This window comes from Thunnus albacares, chromosome 12 (genome assembly GCF_914725855.1).
Source record: "Thunnus albacares chromosome 12, fThuAlb1.1, whole genome shotgun sequence".
NCBI classification, from domain to species: Eukaryota; Metazoa; Chordata; class Actinopteri; order Scombriformes; family Scombridae; genus Thunnus; species Thunnus albacares.
Genome location: NC_058117.1, coordinates 27,833,343 through 27,849,125, shown reverse-complemented (window position 1 = coordinate 27,849,125; position 15,783 = coordinate 27,833,343). Strand labels below are relative to the sequence as shown.

The 15,783-nt window shown below is 37.3% G+C and overlaps 1 protein-coding gene across 6 annotated transcripts in view; it reads right to left on the bottom strand.

Annotated features, from left to right (window-relative positions):
- Positions 1-3,894: 3,894 nt before the first annotated feature.
- Positions 3,895-15,783, bottom strand: part of vipr2 (vasoactive intestinal peptide receptor 2) — a 107,690-nt gene continuing 95,801 nt past the window's right edge. The window contains exons 10-15 of one of the 6 annotated variants that reach the window (XR_006406586.1): positions 14,488-14,579; positions 11,776-11,905; positions 11,595-11,636; positions 10,188-10,252; positions 9,585-9,591; positions 9,416-9,499 (exon numbers count right to left, since the gene is read on the bottom strand). Coding sequence is in view for 3 of the 6 variants with exons in the window: in XM_044368998.1 (XP_044224933.1) it covers positions 9,418-9,591; positions 11,595-11,636; positions 11,776-11,905; positions 14,488-14,579 (438 nt within the window). In the remaining 3 variants the exon portion in view is untranslated. Of the gene's footprint in view, positions 9,592-10,187; positions 10,253-11,594; positions 11,637-11,775; positions 11,906-13,741; positions 13,825-14,487; positions 14,580-15,783 lie in introns of those variants that run through there. The other 5 variants (XM_044368999.1, XR_006406585.1, XM_044368998.1 and 2 more) reach the window with 5 other exon arrangements.

Here is a 15,783-nt window from a genome sequence, read left to right as displayed (position 1 = left end):
AAAGTTGAGCCAGGTTCAACTTTTCTTCCCCGAGCCCCTGAGTAGCAACAACCACTGTACTGTGCCAACAACGACGACAGTTGTATTGTATTGTCCGTCTGAACACAGATTTTGAGACGGATTGAAATCCCATTAATGAAACCTCCTCAGGAGATGATTTAAGACACATTCTAGCCAGATGTAGAAAAGGTGTAAAACAATCCGTCTCTCTGAGATTCACTCATAATCTAATAAACTCCTCACAAGTGCAGCTACCATATCAGCCTGACTACAAGACGACGCCGACTATAAGACGACTCCCCCTTTTCCAGCACCTGTTGTTGGACACACTGTCACACTTGTCCTTTTGGGAAAGTTTTCCAGAGATACTATTAATCCAAGGAGAAGCTTGAAGACCTTTCTCTCGTAAAAGTGAAATAATACCATTAAAGCATAGTCCTATATTTATGTACCTTTTCTATCAGTCACATAGTCATACTCTCTCCTGTCAGGGTGTTGGAAGCTGTGAAAAAGTCATTTTCTCCGACAGTTATTATTATTATTGAGCTCCTCGCATCTTTGACAGTCAGTCTGTCTCTATAGTGAAAACATCAGAGGGCACTTTGGACTCATTCAACCTTAATTTATTTTCTCCTTGGTGGAAAAACATGTCTCAAAAGTCTTCAGACACTCCTGCAGGTTAAACTGAGCTAATGAAACACTTTAAAGGTTGAATGACTCTAAAGACTCACTATAAACTGACTTGCAGACGCTAAAAACATAATGAAATGCTGGTGTCACACCAGCTTGTAAGAGACTATCTGATGTTGTCAACATGTAATTGTCTAGTTCTCGAATATAAGACGACCCAAACTTTTTCAAACTTTATTTCCAGAATAAATTATTGTCTTATTTTCAGCAAGTGGTCTGTGGAGCTTCTGTCAGGAAGAAAGTTACATATGAAGAAGGAAGAAAGCATAGATGCCTTTAGAACATGACCTTTCAACAGGAGGCTTAACAACACATATTGTATTCATGGTTTTGGTTCATTAGAATTTCACCGAGTTGATAAATGTAAGCAGCAGTACATCTTGATTGCCAGGCATGATATATTTTCAAATTTGTAGTTTTGTTTATTAGAATTTGCTACCAGCATAATTTATTATTTTTCTTTAATTGCGGTATTAAATCAGCTCACTCATTAGCGTCTACAAATTCTTAAAACAGCTACAGCTGCTGAATTTTAAGCATTTAAAGCAATCCTAACAAGGTGCAGATTTTAATTTTCTCATTAAAGTCGTGGAGTTCTTTTTCATTGCTACCAGTAACCCCAGTGTCAAACAGCAGTACACTGCAATAAATTATCATTGATTAGTATTACTTTTACTAAACATATTCTGTTTCTCATAGGTCACAATTTGCTTTTGAAAACATAAAATGTCACAAAAAAAAAGGAATAATTTGCATTTGGAATGAAGACAAACATACACTGAAGTATTGCACTGCATTACATCTTTGTGTAGACCTTGTCAAAAATCTACAAATATAATCTTAATTGATATAATCTTATTTGACTTTATTGTCTCATTCTGTCTTAATGTGATCAAATGTGTTTTATTATGATTATTTGTGTTCATATTGTGTAGTCTATTGTTGTTACTGTGGATTTTATGGTGTCTTTATGTCTGGAGCACTGGACCAAATGAATTTCTCTATGTGGGATAATAAAGTTGATCTGAATCTGATGAGGAATGTCCTCTAATGAGATCTCTTTTATCTCATAATCTTTTGATGCACATGATTTTGTGAAAGAACGTACAGACTCGAGACACTGAAACTGCAATCAATTATGCTCTTCATTAAAATCCAACTTGTGTTTTGTCCAGGCAGTGTGTGTGTGTGTGTGTGTGTGTGTGTGTGTATGTGTGTCTGTAATCCCTGCTGCAGTGGCAGTTGTAAGAACACATTGAAGTCAGACAGATTGCAGTCCATTGCTCACAGTCTTATCTGACGAGTGAAAGCAGCTTAATTAGAGAGCAGTTAAAAGGACTGGAGGACATTTGATGGACAGGGTGATGTAAGGAGGTGGTGCTTTGCAAATGTTAATCATTTGATAATAATGGGGGTTTCTTTTACTTTCCAGTCATTCAGAAAACCTTTGTCTTTATTAATAAATATTCAATCATGTGCAGAACATCATTCAGGAGCAGGATGCAAAATGGGATGAAGAGTTGTGACAAAACAATATAACTAGCTGACATCTGACCTTTTTTTTTTTTTTTACCAACACCAGCAACAATTAGACTCAAGGCAAGAAAAACACATCAAACAAGCTGTATGATGTGACAGTACTATTTTCTCCTCAGCCTACTTAGCATACAGTATTTACAGCGATGTCATGAGGATAAACAGCCTTTTTTTTCAGGTACGTCTGATCGCCTAAAGGCTTTACAGCGTGTGATTTTGGGCTGTCAGAGATTAAAGTTGATAATCGTGAGAGAAATGTGTTGGCATCAATCCAAAACGGTGGTCAGACACATTGATCAATGGACAATTTTGAAATTTAGTGACCAAAGACAGCCTAAATCAAAATTCTGACAGTGTCTGAAATTTAGGACTGCAACTACAATCCATATCTACAATCCAACCAATCTCAATACGATATAAAATGACATGTGATATTTTGTAAGTAGCATTTTTGGAAAAACCAAAACGATGGAAGCGGAGTGAAAAAGAAGTTTGTGAGAATGTACCCTGCTTTGTTGCCTTTTCAAAACATCAGAGCGGCACAGTTGGTTGCCACATGATTTCATACACTTTTTTTCTGTTTACATCATAGTGCTAAAATTCACACACATTCATGACACAATCTGACATGTATTTAATTGATATTGCACATATCTGTCACAGATTGTGACCAAAATTTTATTCGACCCATCTTGCACAGTGTGACATGCAATAAACTTACACAAATACACAAGACGCCTTTATAGTGGGTGAGAGTATATGCACTAACAGGTGTAACGGGAGAGTGACGGAGGTATAAAATTAGCAAAGTCTGTCCACACCTACACAGTCCTGTGAAGAGGTAAGTGAAAACACCTTTGTGGGTAGATTGTGGGGGTACAGGGTTTTATGCTGTGTTCACATCATGTGGGAGTAAATACTGTAATTACCAGTCCCTGCCCTTTAATTACAGTTCACATCAACATTCAAGTCATAATTACAACTGTAAAAGCTCATGTACTCAACTTGGCACTAATTAAAAAGGAAATTTTGGGATTTTTCAACCTGGACCCTGTTTTCCCATCTTTCGCTTCAGCTGGCAGCCCCGAACAGGACTGCAATGTAATCCTTTGGGGCAATTGTGCCTTGTCAATGTACGTCCACTAAAAGTGCTTGTTTTTGCCCCTGACAGGCTTAAATTGTTTTTATAAGCGTCTGACAACATTGTAGAAAGGACCATACAGAGAAATAAAAACTTTTTTCTTTACCTTTCACTTGATCCGGTCTGTTTGTTATTGTGTCTAATTAAGTCTCGCTCAAGGAGAAGTCTCACTCTGAAATCTCGTGAGAGTTGGGTTATTGCAGGAAGACAATGATGGAAATATGAGTGAGAGTTGGAGAGAGGAGTGCCGGGAAGAGTTTGTTGTATTGGAGTACAGAAAGCATAGCTTCGTTTTATCTAAAAGATTTTCAGAGTCATGGCTGATTTTGACAATGTGGACTCTCCCGTGAGATTTTTAAGAAACCCCACCCCAAGTGTCAGCAAGATTTAACTTTGAATTGTTTGGGACTCAATTACCAAGAAATGTTAGTGAGCATTGAGTAAGATGGGCTTCTAAAAGCTCTGCATCTTAAAAAAAAAAAGTATAAAAATGCCAAGTTCTAAAGAGTTACATTCACACAGTGCAATGCTTACAAAGATAGCCTTTATCAATCATCTTTTGCATGACATTCATGGTGTCTCTTTACAAATACATGTGTTCAATAAAGACATGATACTCAACATCATGTCAGCCAACATTAAATATGAAATCACTCGACAAACCAACACTATGTACATCATATATGGTCTTCAGTGTTTGTATACTCTGAAACACATATAGTCATGTAAACGTCTTATGATACACTGAGTAACATGGTGACATCCTGTTTGAAGCATATGTGGTAACACTTTTCTTAAGGCATACGTACAGCTGAATTGGGTTAAAATATTTAATATTTGCATGATTTTTGTCTTTTAACTGGTAACTTCTTTTTAACACTAGAACCGCCACGGATGTCATTTTTTCAATTGTATGTTACCATGTTTTAATAAAATATTCAAGTCTTTGACTTTTTCTAAAATAATGTTGTGTAGCGTCCCCCTATTGTGAAGATAAATCCAGATTTAAAACACGGGCATTTATACCTATAACTGCCACCGGGTAAAATTTACCCCTATATGAAATACATTCAGTTTTATAATAATATCACACCACCCAAATATGCAAATATTTTCTTCTAATATTTTTTCACAGTTACAGTGTCACAATGTCATTTTAGACTGAAATACTGACGGCCATGCAAAGCGATTAGTGTTCTTAAAGATAGATTATAAGACAACAGGACCAAAACACAGGTGATGACTAAACAAACTAATTTTGTGACTTAAGACATTCCTTTGTGAAGACGATGCCTTAATACAATGCGTACATTTTTAGTACTAGAAATGTGGTAGCCAGGTGCATGGGTGAATTGTACCCGTTGGTGGTTTTAGATATGTAGTGACCCCTGGTGGTTCTAGTGTTAAGCTTTGTAAATGAATGCATTTGTTTTTTATGTTGACTGGTTTGACAGGGTCTTTAAAAAGCAGGCCATTTGCTGGTTTTCTTTTGTCTTCTATAATAGTAAATTGAAAATCCTTGGCAATTTGAAGCCATTAGCTTCATTTCAGGGAAAATCAACATTTTTCACAATTTTGAGATTTTATAGGCCCAATGATTGATGGAGAAAACAGCTGATTAATTGAGAATGAAAATAATCGTTGTAGCAGCTCTACCTGACATGTCAATAATACAGATGTATCACCTGCTATAACTGCAACCAAAACTGTAAAGGTAAACAAATCTGAAAATAGAGTACAAAAACTGGTGGTGGCTGGTGAATGTGGGGCGCTTGGGCCCTGCCAATTAACCAGAGAAGAAAGGCCATTAAAACATAAATTACTTATATGTATTAGGAATAACTATTAAATAACAAAAGGTTTATTCTACTCTTTGTCGCACAGTCATGCCAGCATTTATTAAAAAATCACAATCACAATCAAATTCACTGATTGACAGTACCTTATTGCTTGCTTTACCAGTATTGAATTGTCCATTTTTGCTGAGCTAAGCAGCAGTGGCACTTCAGCGCACTCTACTGGTGATGTATGGTTATAGCATACTTGTCAAATGGCTTTTTACGATTACTGTACATTCAGTCTTGTATTCCTGCATTACTTGTTTACATTACTTGTTTCTTAAACAGGAGTGGGGACATCATCTACAGGCATAATAATATCCATCGTTATGCAGATGATACTCGACTGTATCTATCAAACCAGGAGATTCCAAGACCCTCAACAACATAAACGTTGCTCAGATTTAGCAAAAACAAAACCAAAATTTTATTGACCACTTTCTAGACAACAACCAGAAAACATTTTTTTCTTGATGTTTGGTCCAGACTTGTGTTTAATAATATATTTTAAGGCACAGTTGGGTCTGGCTTTACTGTTATATATTAGAAAGCTGGTTTGGTTTAGAGTGCCATATTAAAAAAAGATTGTTTGTCATTGTTACGTTTAAGGTTAACCTACTCTTACAAAATTGCTGACAGCTCAGAATTAAACTAATTATGGCACTTTTACAGGGCAGGAAGTGGCTTTAGTCCTTGTTCAGCAAAAACCGTAACAGGGCAGAGTATTGTTTTATAGGTAATGAAAGATCAACAATCAGTAGTATGTTTTTCGAAATGTGATTACACAAATTGACATAGTGGTTCTGTATGCCTTAAGCAAAGTGTCACCAGAATATTTTGTCTTGTGGCGACAATTAAATACAACATGTATAAGAAAAATATAGCACGCCACAAAAAGCAAGTGTTTCCTTTTTTTGTCTTCTCTTGACAAAATTTACATTAGATTCTACAAGAAAATGACACATTGACAGCCATTGACCAACAGCAATGAAAAAGGCAAACACTGAGAATATCATGCAACTTGTGTAACACTTGCTGCATGAGTAAAATCAACACTATTGCCATTCATTAGCAAAAGGATTATTATTTACTGTTAAGAACCTGTGACCACCAGCCACTTCTGTTTTAACTGGTGACTGTCATGTTTGAAGTAGACTGTTCACAATAAACCAATTTAAATATCAGTGATTTCGTAGTAGAAGTGTGTTGCACTTAAGTACTATTAGAAGAATATTACCTGACTTTCTGGTTGTGATTGGAAAATTAAGTTAGCCACATGAAGGCACTATTTTCACCAAAAAAAAGGAAAAGTTCTTGCACTGCTTGGGACTTAACCTTTCACTCTGTGTTGAACAGTTTGAGATGTTTAGCTGTCTAATAAGCAAAACACAGAAAAACTGTATTTAAAAAACCCTCTCATTGCCACTTTGACTGTAAAAAAAAAAAGCATAACGGCAACACTTTAGTCCTTCTTTTTAACATTTATAAGCTGTATACTAACATTTAATCAATTGCTTTTAACACACTATAATGAAGTTATGAGCAGATACAAGCTGAAACTGTTTGAACGTTTTTCAGCAATATCTGTTTTCAGTTTTAGTCCTCAAGAGTATTTGTGTTTCTTCAGATTAAAAAAATTCCTCAATGGCTACATGTGTATTGTTCTCCCTGTAGGATGAGGAAAAGAGGATTTTCAACAGAAAACAGTGTAGTACGTGGGAGTGTTCATAATCTCTACATGAGCTCTATGCAAACCTCCATGTCAAGACTTTAATTTATGAGTTTGTTTAATCATTATGTGTGTAGTGTCTCAAAAAACATGAAAAGCGTATATATTTACATTTAGTGACGTAATCCCTCACTGGCTTCCCACTGAGAAACCTCCGTTCTACTCAAATTGTACATTACAAGTGTGTTTAATAAATACTTTTCTGTCCTAGCCAGACTCTCTCAAGCTCAGCAAAGCTGGAGCTGTATAGTTTGGATATGGAAACTGCTGCGGTCGTATCGAACTTGTCAACAAATCAAGCAACCAATTTCAACAGAAGTTCCTGGTGGGCTTCATCGTCCCTTTTCATTAAATGAAATCTGCCATCTGAGCACCTGCGTTGTTTCATCAACAGATCACTGAGCACATCTCAAATCTATCATAGCACAGATAAAGGGTTTGGAGCATGCACAACACTTCTCAATGACAGTAGTTCATAAAATGCATACATTAATTATTATACATTGCAATACATTAAAAATGATGCAGTTTGTCAGAACAGTTTAGGTTCTGAATCGATACAAAACAACCCTGCTTTTACCAGTGTTTTTCTTTTTCTTACCATAAATCCAGACAACTTCTGTGCTGACCTGGGTCAAAATGCATTTGTGAATCATTCTACCAGCTTCAAGTATCAGAGGTGTGGACACGGCACCACAAAATACATGATACAACTGATTAAGTTTCACTTTTTACTACATGTCTGTAACAAAAAAGCTGCTGTTGCTATTAGGCTGGAAAAACATGGTTTGAGAACCATTAACTTTTAGGCAACTTACCACACACAACTGGTGTTGACAGCAGGGCTGCCAAGTCTGATACATTGACCATGAGACTCACGCAACTGACACTTTTCACACTCTCTCACGCCACACGTCCATTTTCTCACGCAGTGAAAAACATATTCATAACAGATAACGTTGCGGTGCAAAAAGAGGACACTGATAGCGCACAGACAGAGAAGACAGAGCAGCAAAGTGCAGCAGTGAGTTATTCAGACCATCAGGGGGAAAGTGAGAAATATACACAAATTTATTATCCTGTAATGTGTCTGTGTCTCTGTCGCTCTGAAACTTTCTTGCGATATACTGTTGAGCCATGGATGGTTCAATATTCAGCTGGTAAGCACCTTCATCATTCAAGAACTTCTTATCTCTATGGGGCGAACATAAACCATGAAATGATAGTGCTGAGGTCGCAGATATCAAAGTCATTATACAATTTGACTGTTCCAGATTTATCCCTACTGTTTGTTCTTGTTCATACTGTGTATTGTATTCATTTTTCTACCATTATTTTCTGTTTCTGGGTCTGTATTAAGATGATTATTTATTCAGATATTATTAGAGCATAGATCTTAACACAAATTAGCAAACCAAAAAGTCTTATGAAAATGGTGGTCCATGAGGCCAGAGAGAGGTCGAGTGGGTCAGTTGACACCCCCCACCCCTCCCCCAATCCCCCCAGGAGCAAATCTCACTCCAAGCTGAACTCAAAACTTGGCAGCCCTGTGACAGATTGGAGAAGTAACCATACTTTGAGAAGCAAAGCCAAAGTTCTGCTGCTTGTTAGAGTTGAATGTTGGTGGTTGCAGCCAAAAAGTCTTTAAAGTTGTATCAACCTGACCTTTGTCTTCATTAATGACTGCAGCATGCACAAGGTGTGAATACTAGTGTACTTACATATAATAGTTCTGCTAGGTTTCTCTTGGTAGCTAATGTACTAGAATTTATAATATTAGTTATTTGCTATCTTAACTTTTGAATGTCACCCATGTGATATAGCTGCCGTTTATAAGCATTAAGTCTTGTAACAGACAGCTTTTTGATTGCAGTCTTATGTTTCACTTTCGAGTCTGTGAGCCATTTACTATCTTAAGTATGCTGTATATTTCTTTTTAAATATTTCTGTATACCAAATACAGTAATCTTGTACCTTTTTTGTTGTGGAGATAACAAGGAGTGCAACTCTGGTCCAGTCTAAAGTCTACAGCAAACCATGGAGAGAAGAATGGCACTGTTTATCATACATATATTTTTTTTTATAAATATTGAATGTAATGTATATAACATACATAAGTCAAATACCTACATGTCATACATCAGGTAAAACTGACCTAAACATGTCGAGCTGCAGATGTTGCAAAGTTAGCCGACAAGACCTGTACTTTCTCTGTTCACACAGCCAGTGAACATAAAAACAGCTCTTTGTTGGCAGCAAACACAAGCACCCTTCATAGATACAGACCAGACCCGCTTTAGGTTCACTTAAGGGACATTATGAGGGCTCACAGAAATTTGTAAAGCTGAAACCAAAATCTGCTCTGAAACAATGTGCAGGTCCCACCCATGTGGTACTTCATTCATTAAGTAAAACTATTCGACCCAGGTCAACCTGGAGACTGTATTTGTTTTTGTTTTTAACTTCAAGGATGCCTCGGGGCCTCACAGCACGGTGGTCTCTGACTGCAGGATGGACTGGGTTCGGGAGTTGCGATGAAACTGCACCATGTGGTCAGAGCCGTTCCTGGAGGCGAAGGTGTTGTTAAAGTGGTGATCTCTGCTCAGGCGGCAGTTAAGACACATGCTCCGCCACTTTCTCTTTAGCTCACCTTGAACCTGCAAAAATAGATAAATAAACAAATAATTTTAAAAATTAAAGTCAATTGTGTAACTGACTTTGGTGGAAACAAAGGTTCCCGAAGCACTGAACCACTCGTACACCTGCAGTTATGCTGAAAATGGTTCATTTATTTGAATACAGATCATTGTATGGAATGATTAATTGAAACACCTCACCGAAACAGTGAGACAAAATATTAGTGGACGCAATTATGTATTCACTGAGATACGTGTTTAAAAAACACTTTTAAACAGAGTGACAGCTATAAACCATTTAAATATAAAGTTTTCAAAACCAGTGTCATCGGGCGTCCCAGATGCTGGTTGGTTGTCTCCACTATGACACACTACATGGAATAAAACAGACATCTGTCATGCCTGACACCCACTTTTTGAGTTGGGCCGTTATCAGTCTGATATTGTGTAGTCTGATTTTACATCACAAGATTTAACCACTTCCTAAAGTTGTGAAAAAACAAAGCAAAATTTTGCACCCTAAACAGCAAAGTGTATGTTAGCTGCAGCTAGTTAGCAACGGACGCACTGACTGTGTATTGTGTTTATCTTCAGCTACAACTAAACTCAGAAGTCACCAGAAACTCCTTTCCCTCCAGTCATTCTCCTTTTTCCTCTTGTGTCTGTACATTTATGAAGCAGACTATAAAGATACACAAATTTTTCGCTTAAGTTTTAGTCACGCAGATGCATCTTCACATCAATTCACCTGCCCCGGGTGAATTTAGCCTCTGAATGTTTTGCCTTTATATGCAGTCGTGTAGCCTCTACAGTTTTCTTCGCATTCTGTCTGAACTCACAGTAAGTTCATTAATTTGGTCTTAAAAAGGACTCTCTCTTTTTCACAGAAATTATCTCACAGTGGCTGATGCAGGTTTACGTTTCTGGTTTGTTTGGAGTAAAACAGAAGATGGACAAAGTATCAGACAGTTTTAGTCACAACTTAGAACAGATGAAGAAAAGAGTTTTCTCTGCAGAAGCTCAAATATTAACACAAACTCTGAATGTGGTCAGATCGAATGCAGATTCTCTCCTTGCGTTAATTGCAGTCTGTGGAGTGTATAAAGTGGAATCATCAAGCCCCGAGATACTTGCACTTTTTCCAAGGAGGTTGAAACATTTTCAACAATTCGAGGCATCTTTTCGTGTCCGCTCTCGTGTTTCCATGGACTTTGTACACACACACTTTAACTACAGTACCATCCGCACACAGTGTTTAAGCAGTAATCAATCAGTAATAATTACTTGTATGTGTTCTATCCAGTTTATACGTTTCCTGCTTATTTTTTTCATTATATAGTTTGATTTTCTTGTTGTATATTAATGATGTGGTGCCTTCTTGTTTTTACTTGTTTCATTCTGTGAATTGTTATCAGATCAAATGAGGATAATAAATGTGATTAACTGCTTTGAGATGATTGGAAAGTTCCCTGGTCAGATTTTACTTGAAGACATATTTATGGTGTTTTATTCTCAATCTGTTAGATGCTTGCATTTGCAGAACACAGGGAGCAGCAGAAATATTACAAGCAGGGTAAAGCCAATTTTGAAACAAAATGCCAGTTTTCAAATCTGCCCCTGGTGCGTCGCAGTCTGCTTAGTTGGCACCGCTGTTAGGATAATTATGAATATTTTTAATGAAAAAAAAAAATCTTTTACAACACACTGACAACTTCCAGCTCCAACGAAACAAATTGCCAAAATAATTTACTGCTTATCAAATGTTTCAGCTAAAGACTACACTTAAATTAAACTGTATTTTAAAATAAGCATGTTATCGGCTGACAGCAGATGCATTTATGGGGATATTTTTAAGAGCGTTATTAATTTTTCCTCCCCAAAATCAAATACTAAAAAAACCAAGGATGTTTTATTCAAACGATGGTTAATTGGAAGTGCAGCACTCAGTCCTGATCGAATTTGTACACATTTATAAATACTATATACTGTACAGTGTTATGTCATTTCATAGAGTGAGAGCTTACCTCACTGTTTAGGAAACAGTACAGAATGGCAACCACCAAACCCTGAAACAAAACAACAAATAAATCATCAGGAGTAATTCAACATTTAAATCTTAAACTCACAACATGAAGATTAACACAAATCATTAAGGATAATGGCAATAAATGAAGTGTAGGTGGAGAGAATTTTTAAATATAGCACCTGGAACGATCCAAGGGCCAGGTCAAAAAATATTTTAGAATCTTCTGCGATGGATTCACTGAGAGAGACAAAGACCACGTAATGAATCCCAAACAGAGGGATCAGCAGGAGAGTGGATTTGGCCAACCTCCTGAGAGAAAAACAGACATGAACAATTCATTTATTTGCAGCACAGTGCAACACCATGTTCAAAATGGTCTTTTTTTTTCTTGTACGTCACAGTTCACACTCAAAAAATGTGTTTCTCCATTGATGATTATGAAAAATAATGTGATCAGAGCATGAAGGGCTTTTTTTTATTGATTTTTTATTGGATGGCCATTAAACAGCACAGTGGAAGCTCATGCCTATATCTTTTGTTTATTTAACTCTGTTTAGGGTTATATCTGCATATGTTTTGTGTTGCACTTTGAGACCAGAGATGTACTGTGTTGTTGTTTTTGTTGTCTTAGAACAAAATGGCATCAACACACAATTTCTGTTCAACTTTCACCTATTTGTGTGTGTAAAAAAAAAAAAATCTGTTATGTTCTAATAGACTAAAGTTATGGAATTAAAACAGTATTGAAAGTCACACATCAAAATTTAATTCCTGGTAGGTTTATTAGATATACTTTTAGCACCATGCACTGTTCAAATACCATGGTGCCACCATGGTTTTAGTGCCTCTCCTCCTATGGGGACAGTCAGGTGTGTAGCTGTGGGTGGGCCTAAGTGGGCCACCCAATCAGAAGGCTTCCTTATTTTGCTGGATCATCCAGTGAATAGCAGTCAGTGAATACTGTTTCAATTATTCGACTACGTAACCAATTAAAAATAAAACAATTCTTGTTACTTCTTGTTGACCATATGATGATGTTGATGGGTCAGATTTTTGAGTGGGAGCAGGAGGAAGAGAATCCAGCTCAAGTTCAGCCGTCATTCTCAACCCAGACACCTACTCCTGCACCAGTTTCTCCTCAACAAGTGCCAAGTAGTAACAACATGTACCTGGCTGCTAATTCAGCCCTTTCCCTGTCAGCAGCAGCAATGAGCTGTACTGTTGAAAGACTCTTTTCATCTGTCAGTCGGATAATCAGGGGTCTGGTTATCAGGGCATCAGTGATGACTGCTCTCCTTTGAAAGAGAACTGACTGAATCGCTGGACTATAATGAAATAATTTCAGTGTTAACCATCAAGCCCCGTTGTCTCTGGCTGTAATCATCAAAAGTAAGCTAATTTACAATTCAGGACTGCCATTTTCTGCCATTTTTTAATGGTATCACTGTATGATATCACTTTATAGTTTGTAATTTTTGGGGAAATTACAGTATGTCATTGCATGGGACTTGACATTATCTCCATTACGTCATCGATGGAAAGTCCAAAGCCTTTGAAAAGCGGGCTAGCAGCTTTATAGCTGAATAAGCATCCATGTTTGTCTTTTTTCTTTCCTCACAGTGTCCTTGTGTGACAATTTTAAACAAACTGCTTTGTTTCGCTGTTACTTAAACTTGAGGCTAACTAAAGGCTAGGCAAGCTTATTTGTATAGCACATTTCAACAACAAGGCAATTCAAAGTGCTTCACATAGAGGATAAAAAGCATCGAGACAGAATATAAAAGCAACACAAGTAAAAAGACATTAAAATACAATTTAAAAGTGTTAAATTTGTATAAAAGCAGATAGCTTTAGGCTCCTGTTCATCTCCTAACAGTTTTACAAAATGCATTTGAGGCCTCTGAGAAACAGAATTATTATTAATTATTAAGCTAGACGAGACCCAAACACAATAAATGTTTTATTTTCAGGGTTAGGGTGTGTTAGAAGTCTTGTGATTGGAGGCCTGAGCTCTGAAGGGATACATGAATGCAGTGGATAATCTGGGCAAATAAAACCAAAACTACCCGACAGGCTTTACCACTAGAGCTAAATGGGGAAACAGTTTTGGAAAAGTAAATACGACCAAATAATAAAAACACTCACGTAGTATCGTTTTACCCCTGCAGAAGACGGTGAAATCCTCCCTCGCAGTATCACAGCATACCAGGTGTCGACTCTGCTCAGATCTACACTGAACTTTACTGCACTGACACTGAATCTTTACTTACACTAACAGATGATACAGCAGCGGAACAAACCGGGCTTATTCAGGCTTTTCATCACCCCTCGCCTCTGAACTCAGATTCCAGCAGGCAGCAGGACATGAGAATACCTGACAACTCAGCACAGCTCAGATTTCACTGGTGGGTAAAATTGCCTGAAGATTAAACAAACCGCCTCTGACTGGGCCAAGACTCAAACAGACACTGAATCGTGCAAAATAAACGCTCTGTAGAGGGATAGAGCCCCCCCCCCTTTACATTTTATAAAGGCTGCATCATGAAACGGTGTCTTGTTGAATGAACGTTAGCGTCACTCTTATCTCCAGACAGCAAACACAGAGGGGATAAAAAAAGGTTCTGAGCGTCTTGGATGATTTTAGGGCATTTAGCTGACTCTCTTATCCACAGCAGCTTACACTGACTGAGCAGGTGTAGCTTTTGCTTAATGACAGATGAATGTTGACTGAATTGGTCAACTTTTATTAACTTTCTTAGCATGCGTGCTGAAAAAAACAGATTTGTAGGACATGTACAAGAGTGTCGAGATGGGGATTATAAAACGAAACAAAACAAAAAAGCTTTTTGCTGCTCAAGCTGTTTAGAAAGCATCACATCTATGTGAGATACCTGTATTGTGATTGGTCATTGCCACCCACGTCAGGACACCTCAGCTTCTGAACCAAGATCCGAATGATGCTGATGAACAGCATAAAGTTCACCTTGGAGACAGGGAGGAAATAGCAGAAATATCAGAACAACTCAGGAGACTGAGAGACCCATAAGGGGCGATTTTATTTTGTTGTGTTTGACATTTCTCTGCCCACTGAGAGCAATGAATGAAAAGTTAATAAAGAGACAGAAACAGCAGAAAGTGAGTTTTTAATCCACCAAAAAGTGACATTCAACCTTTTCCCCTTATTCAGCTTTTTTTGAAGAATCACAAATCAAGTTGTGAGTTGTTTGAAACAGCTACTTTTGTGCTACTATTTGGAGTTGCTAATTGACCGTTAAAACCCACCGCAAATAATGATTGTCCAGTCAAAGCTAATCAACTAGCATAACTGGGCACAGCAGGTCTGTAGCTCCACATGCCAAAAAGGTGTGGCGTTCCAGTAAGAGTGATTGTTGTTAAAGACTTTAGAAAGCTGCTGCTAATATTTTTACCCCACAAAAACCAAAAATAAAAGAGCAAAATTATAAAGATTGGATCACACAATGTGTTACCTGCTGTAAGCCGCTAACTTTAGCTTGCCTGGCTTACTACTTACCTAGCTAGTGACCTAGTGTTACTTTCAAGGCCAAGAGTTAGCATATTATTAGCTAGCTAGATAGATTTGGGGGATTACAAGTTAAGTGATAAAGAGTCGGTCCAGGACACATCCACTGTGTGGCTTGTGTACCATATCAAAGTTTATAAAATGTTAGCTCTCTTTGAGATTTGTGGATGTTAAAACAAGATGACTTTGCTAAACACATCAGTTAGTTTTTCTTCAAGTAAAAGTGGAACACAGTAAAACATAAATTACTATTGTGTTGCTTGTACAAGTAATGTATAATGTATAACTCTTGTTCACAATTGAACCGCATCATGTCCATAAGCGCACTATTCTAGGGCTAACTAGCCAAACCCACCACATGTGAATCATAAACTGGCGAGAGTGTAGATTACCTGTTAACTTTAGCTTTTAGTATTTCTTGTAGGACTGATTTAACATGATATCATGTATTGTAGTGATGAAATGTGTATTTTGTATATCTCACATTTTTCACAAGTCAGCTGAAACATTCAAGACGGAGTTTTAAACAACTCAGTTAACTTTGCTAACTAGCAACAGCTGATAACATTTTCTGCAGTACGAATTGTTTCAAAAACTAGCATAAATCTCAATGGTTAATCTGTGGTTAACTACATTATGTGCCAGA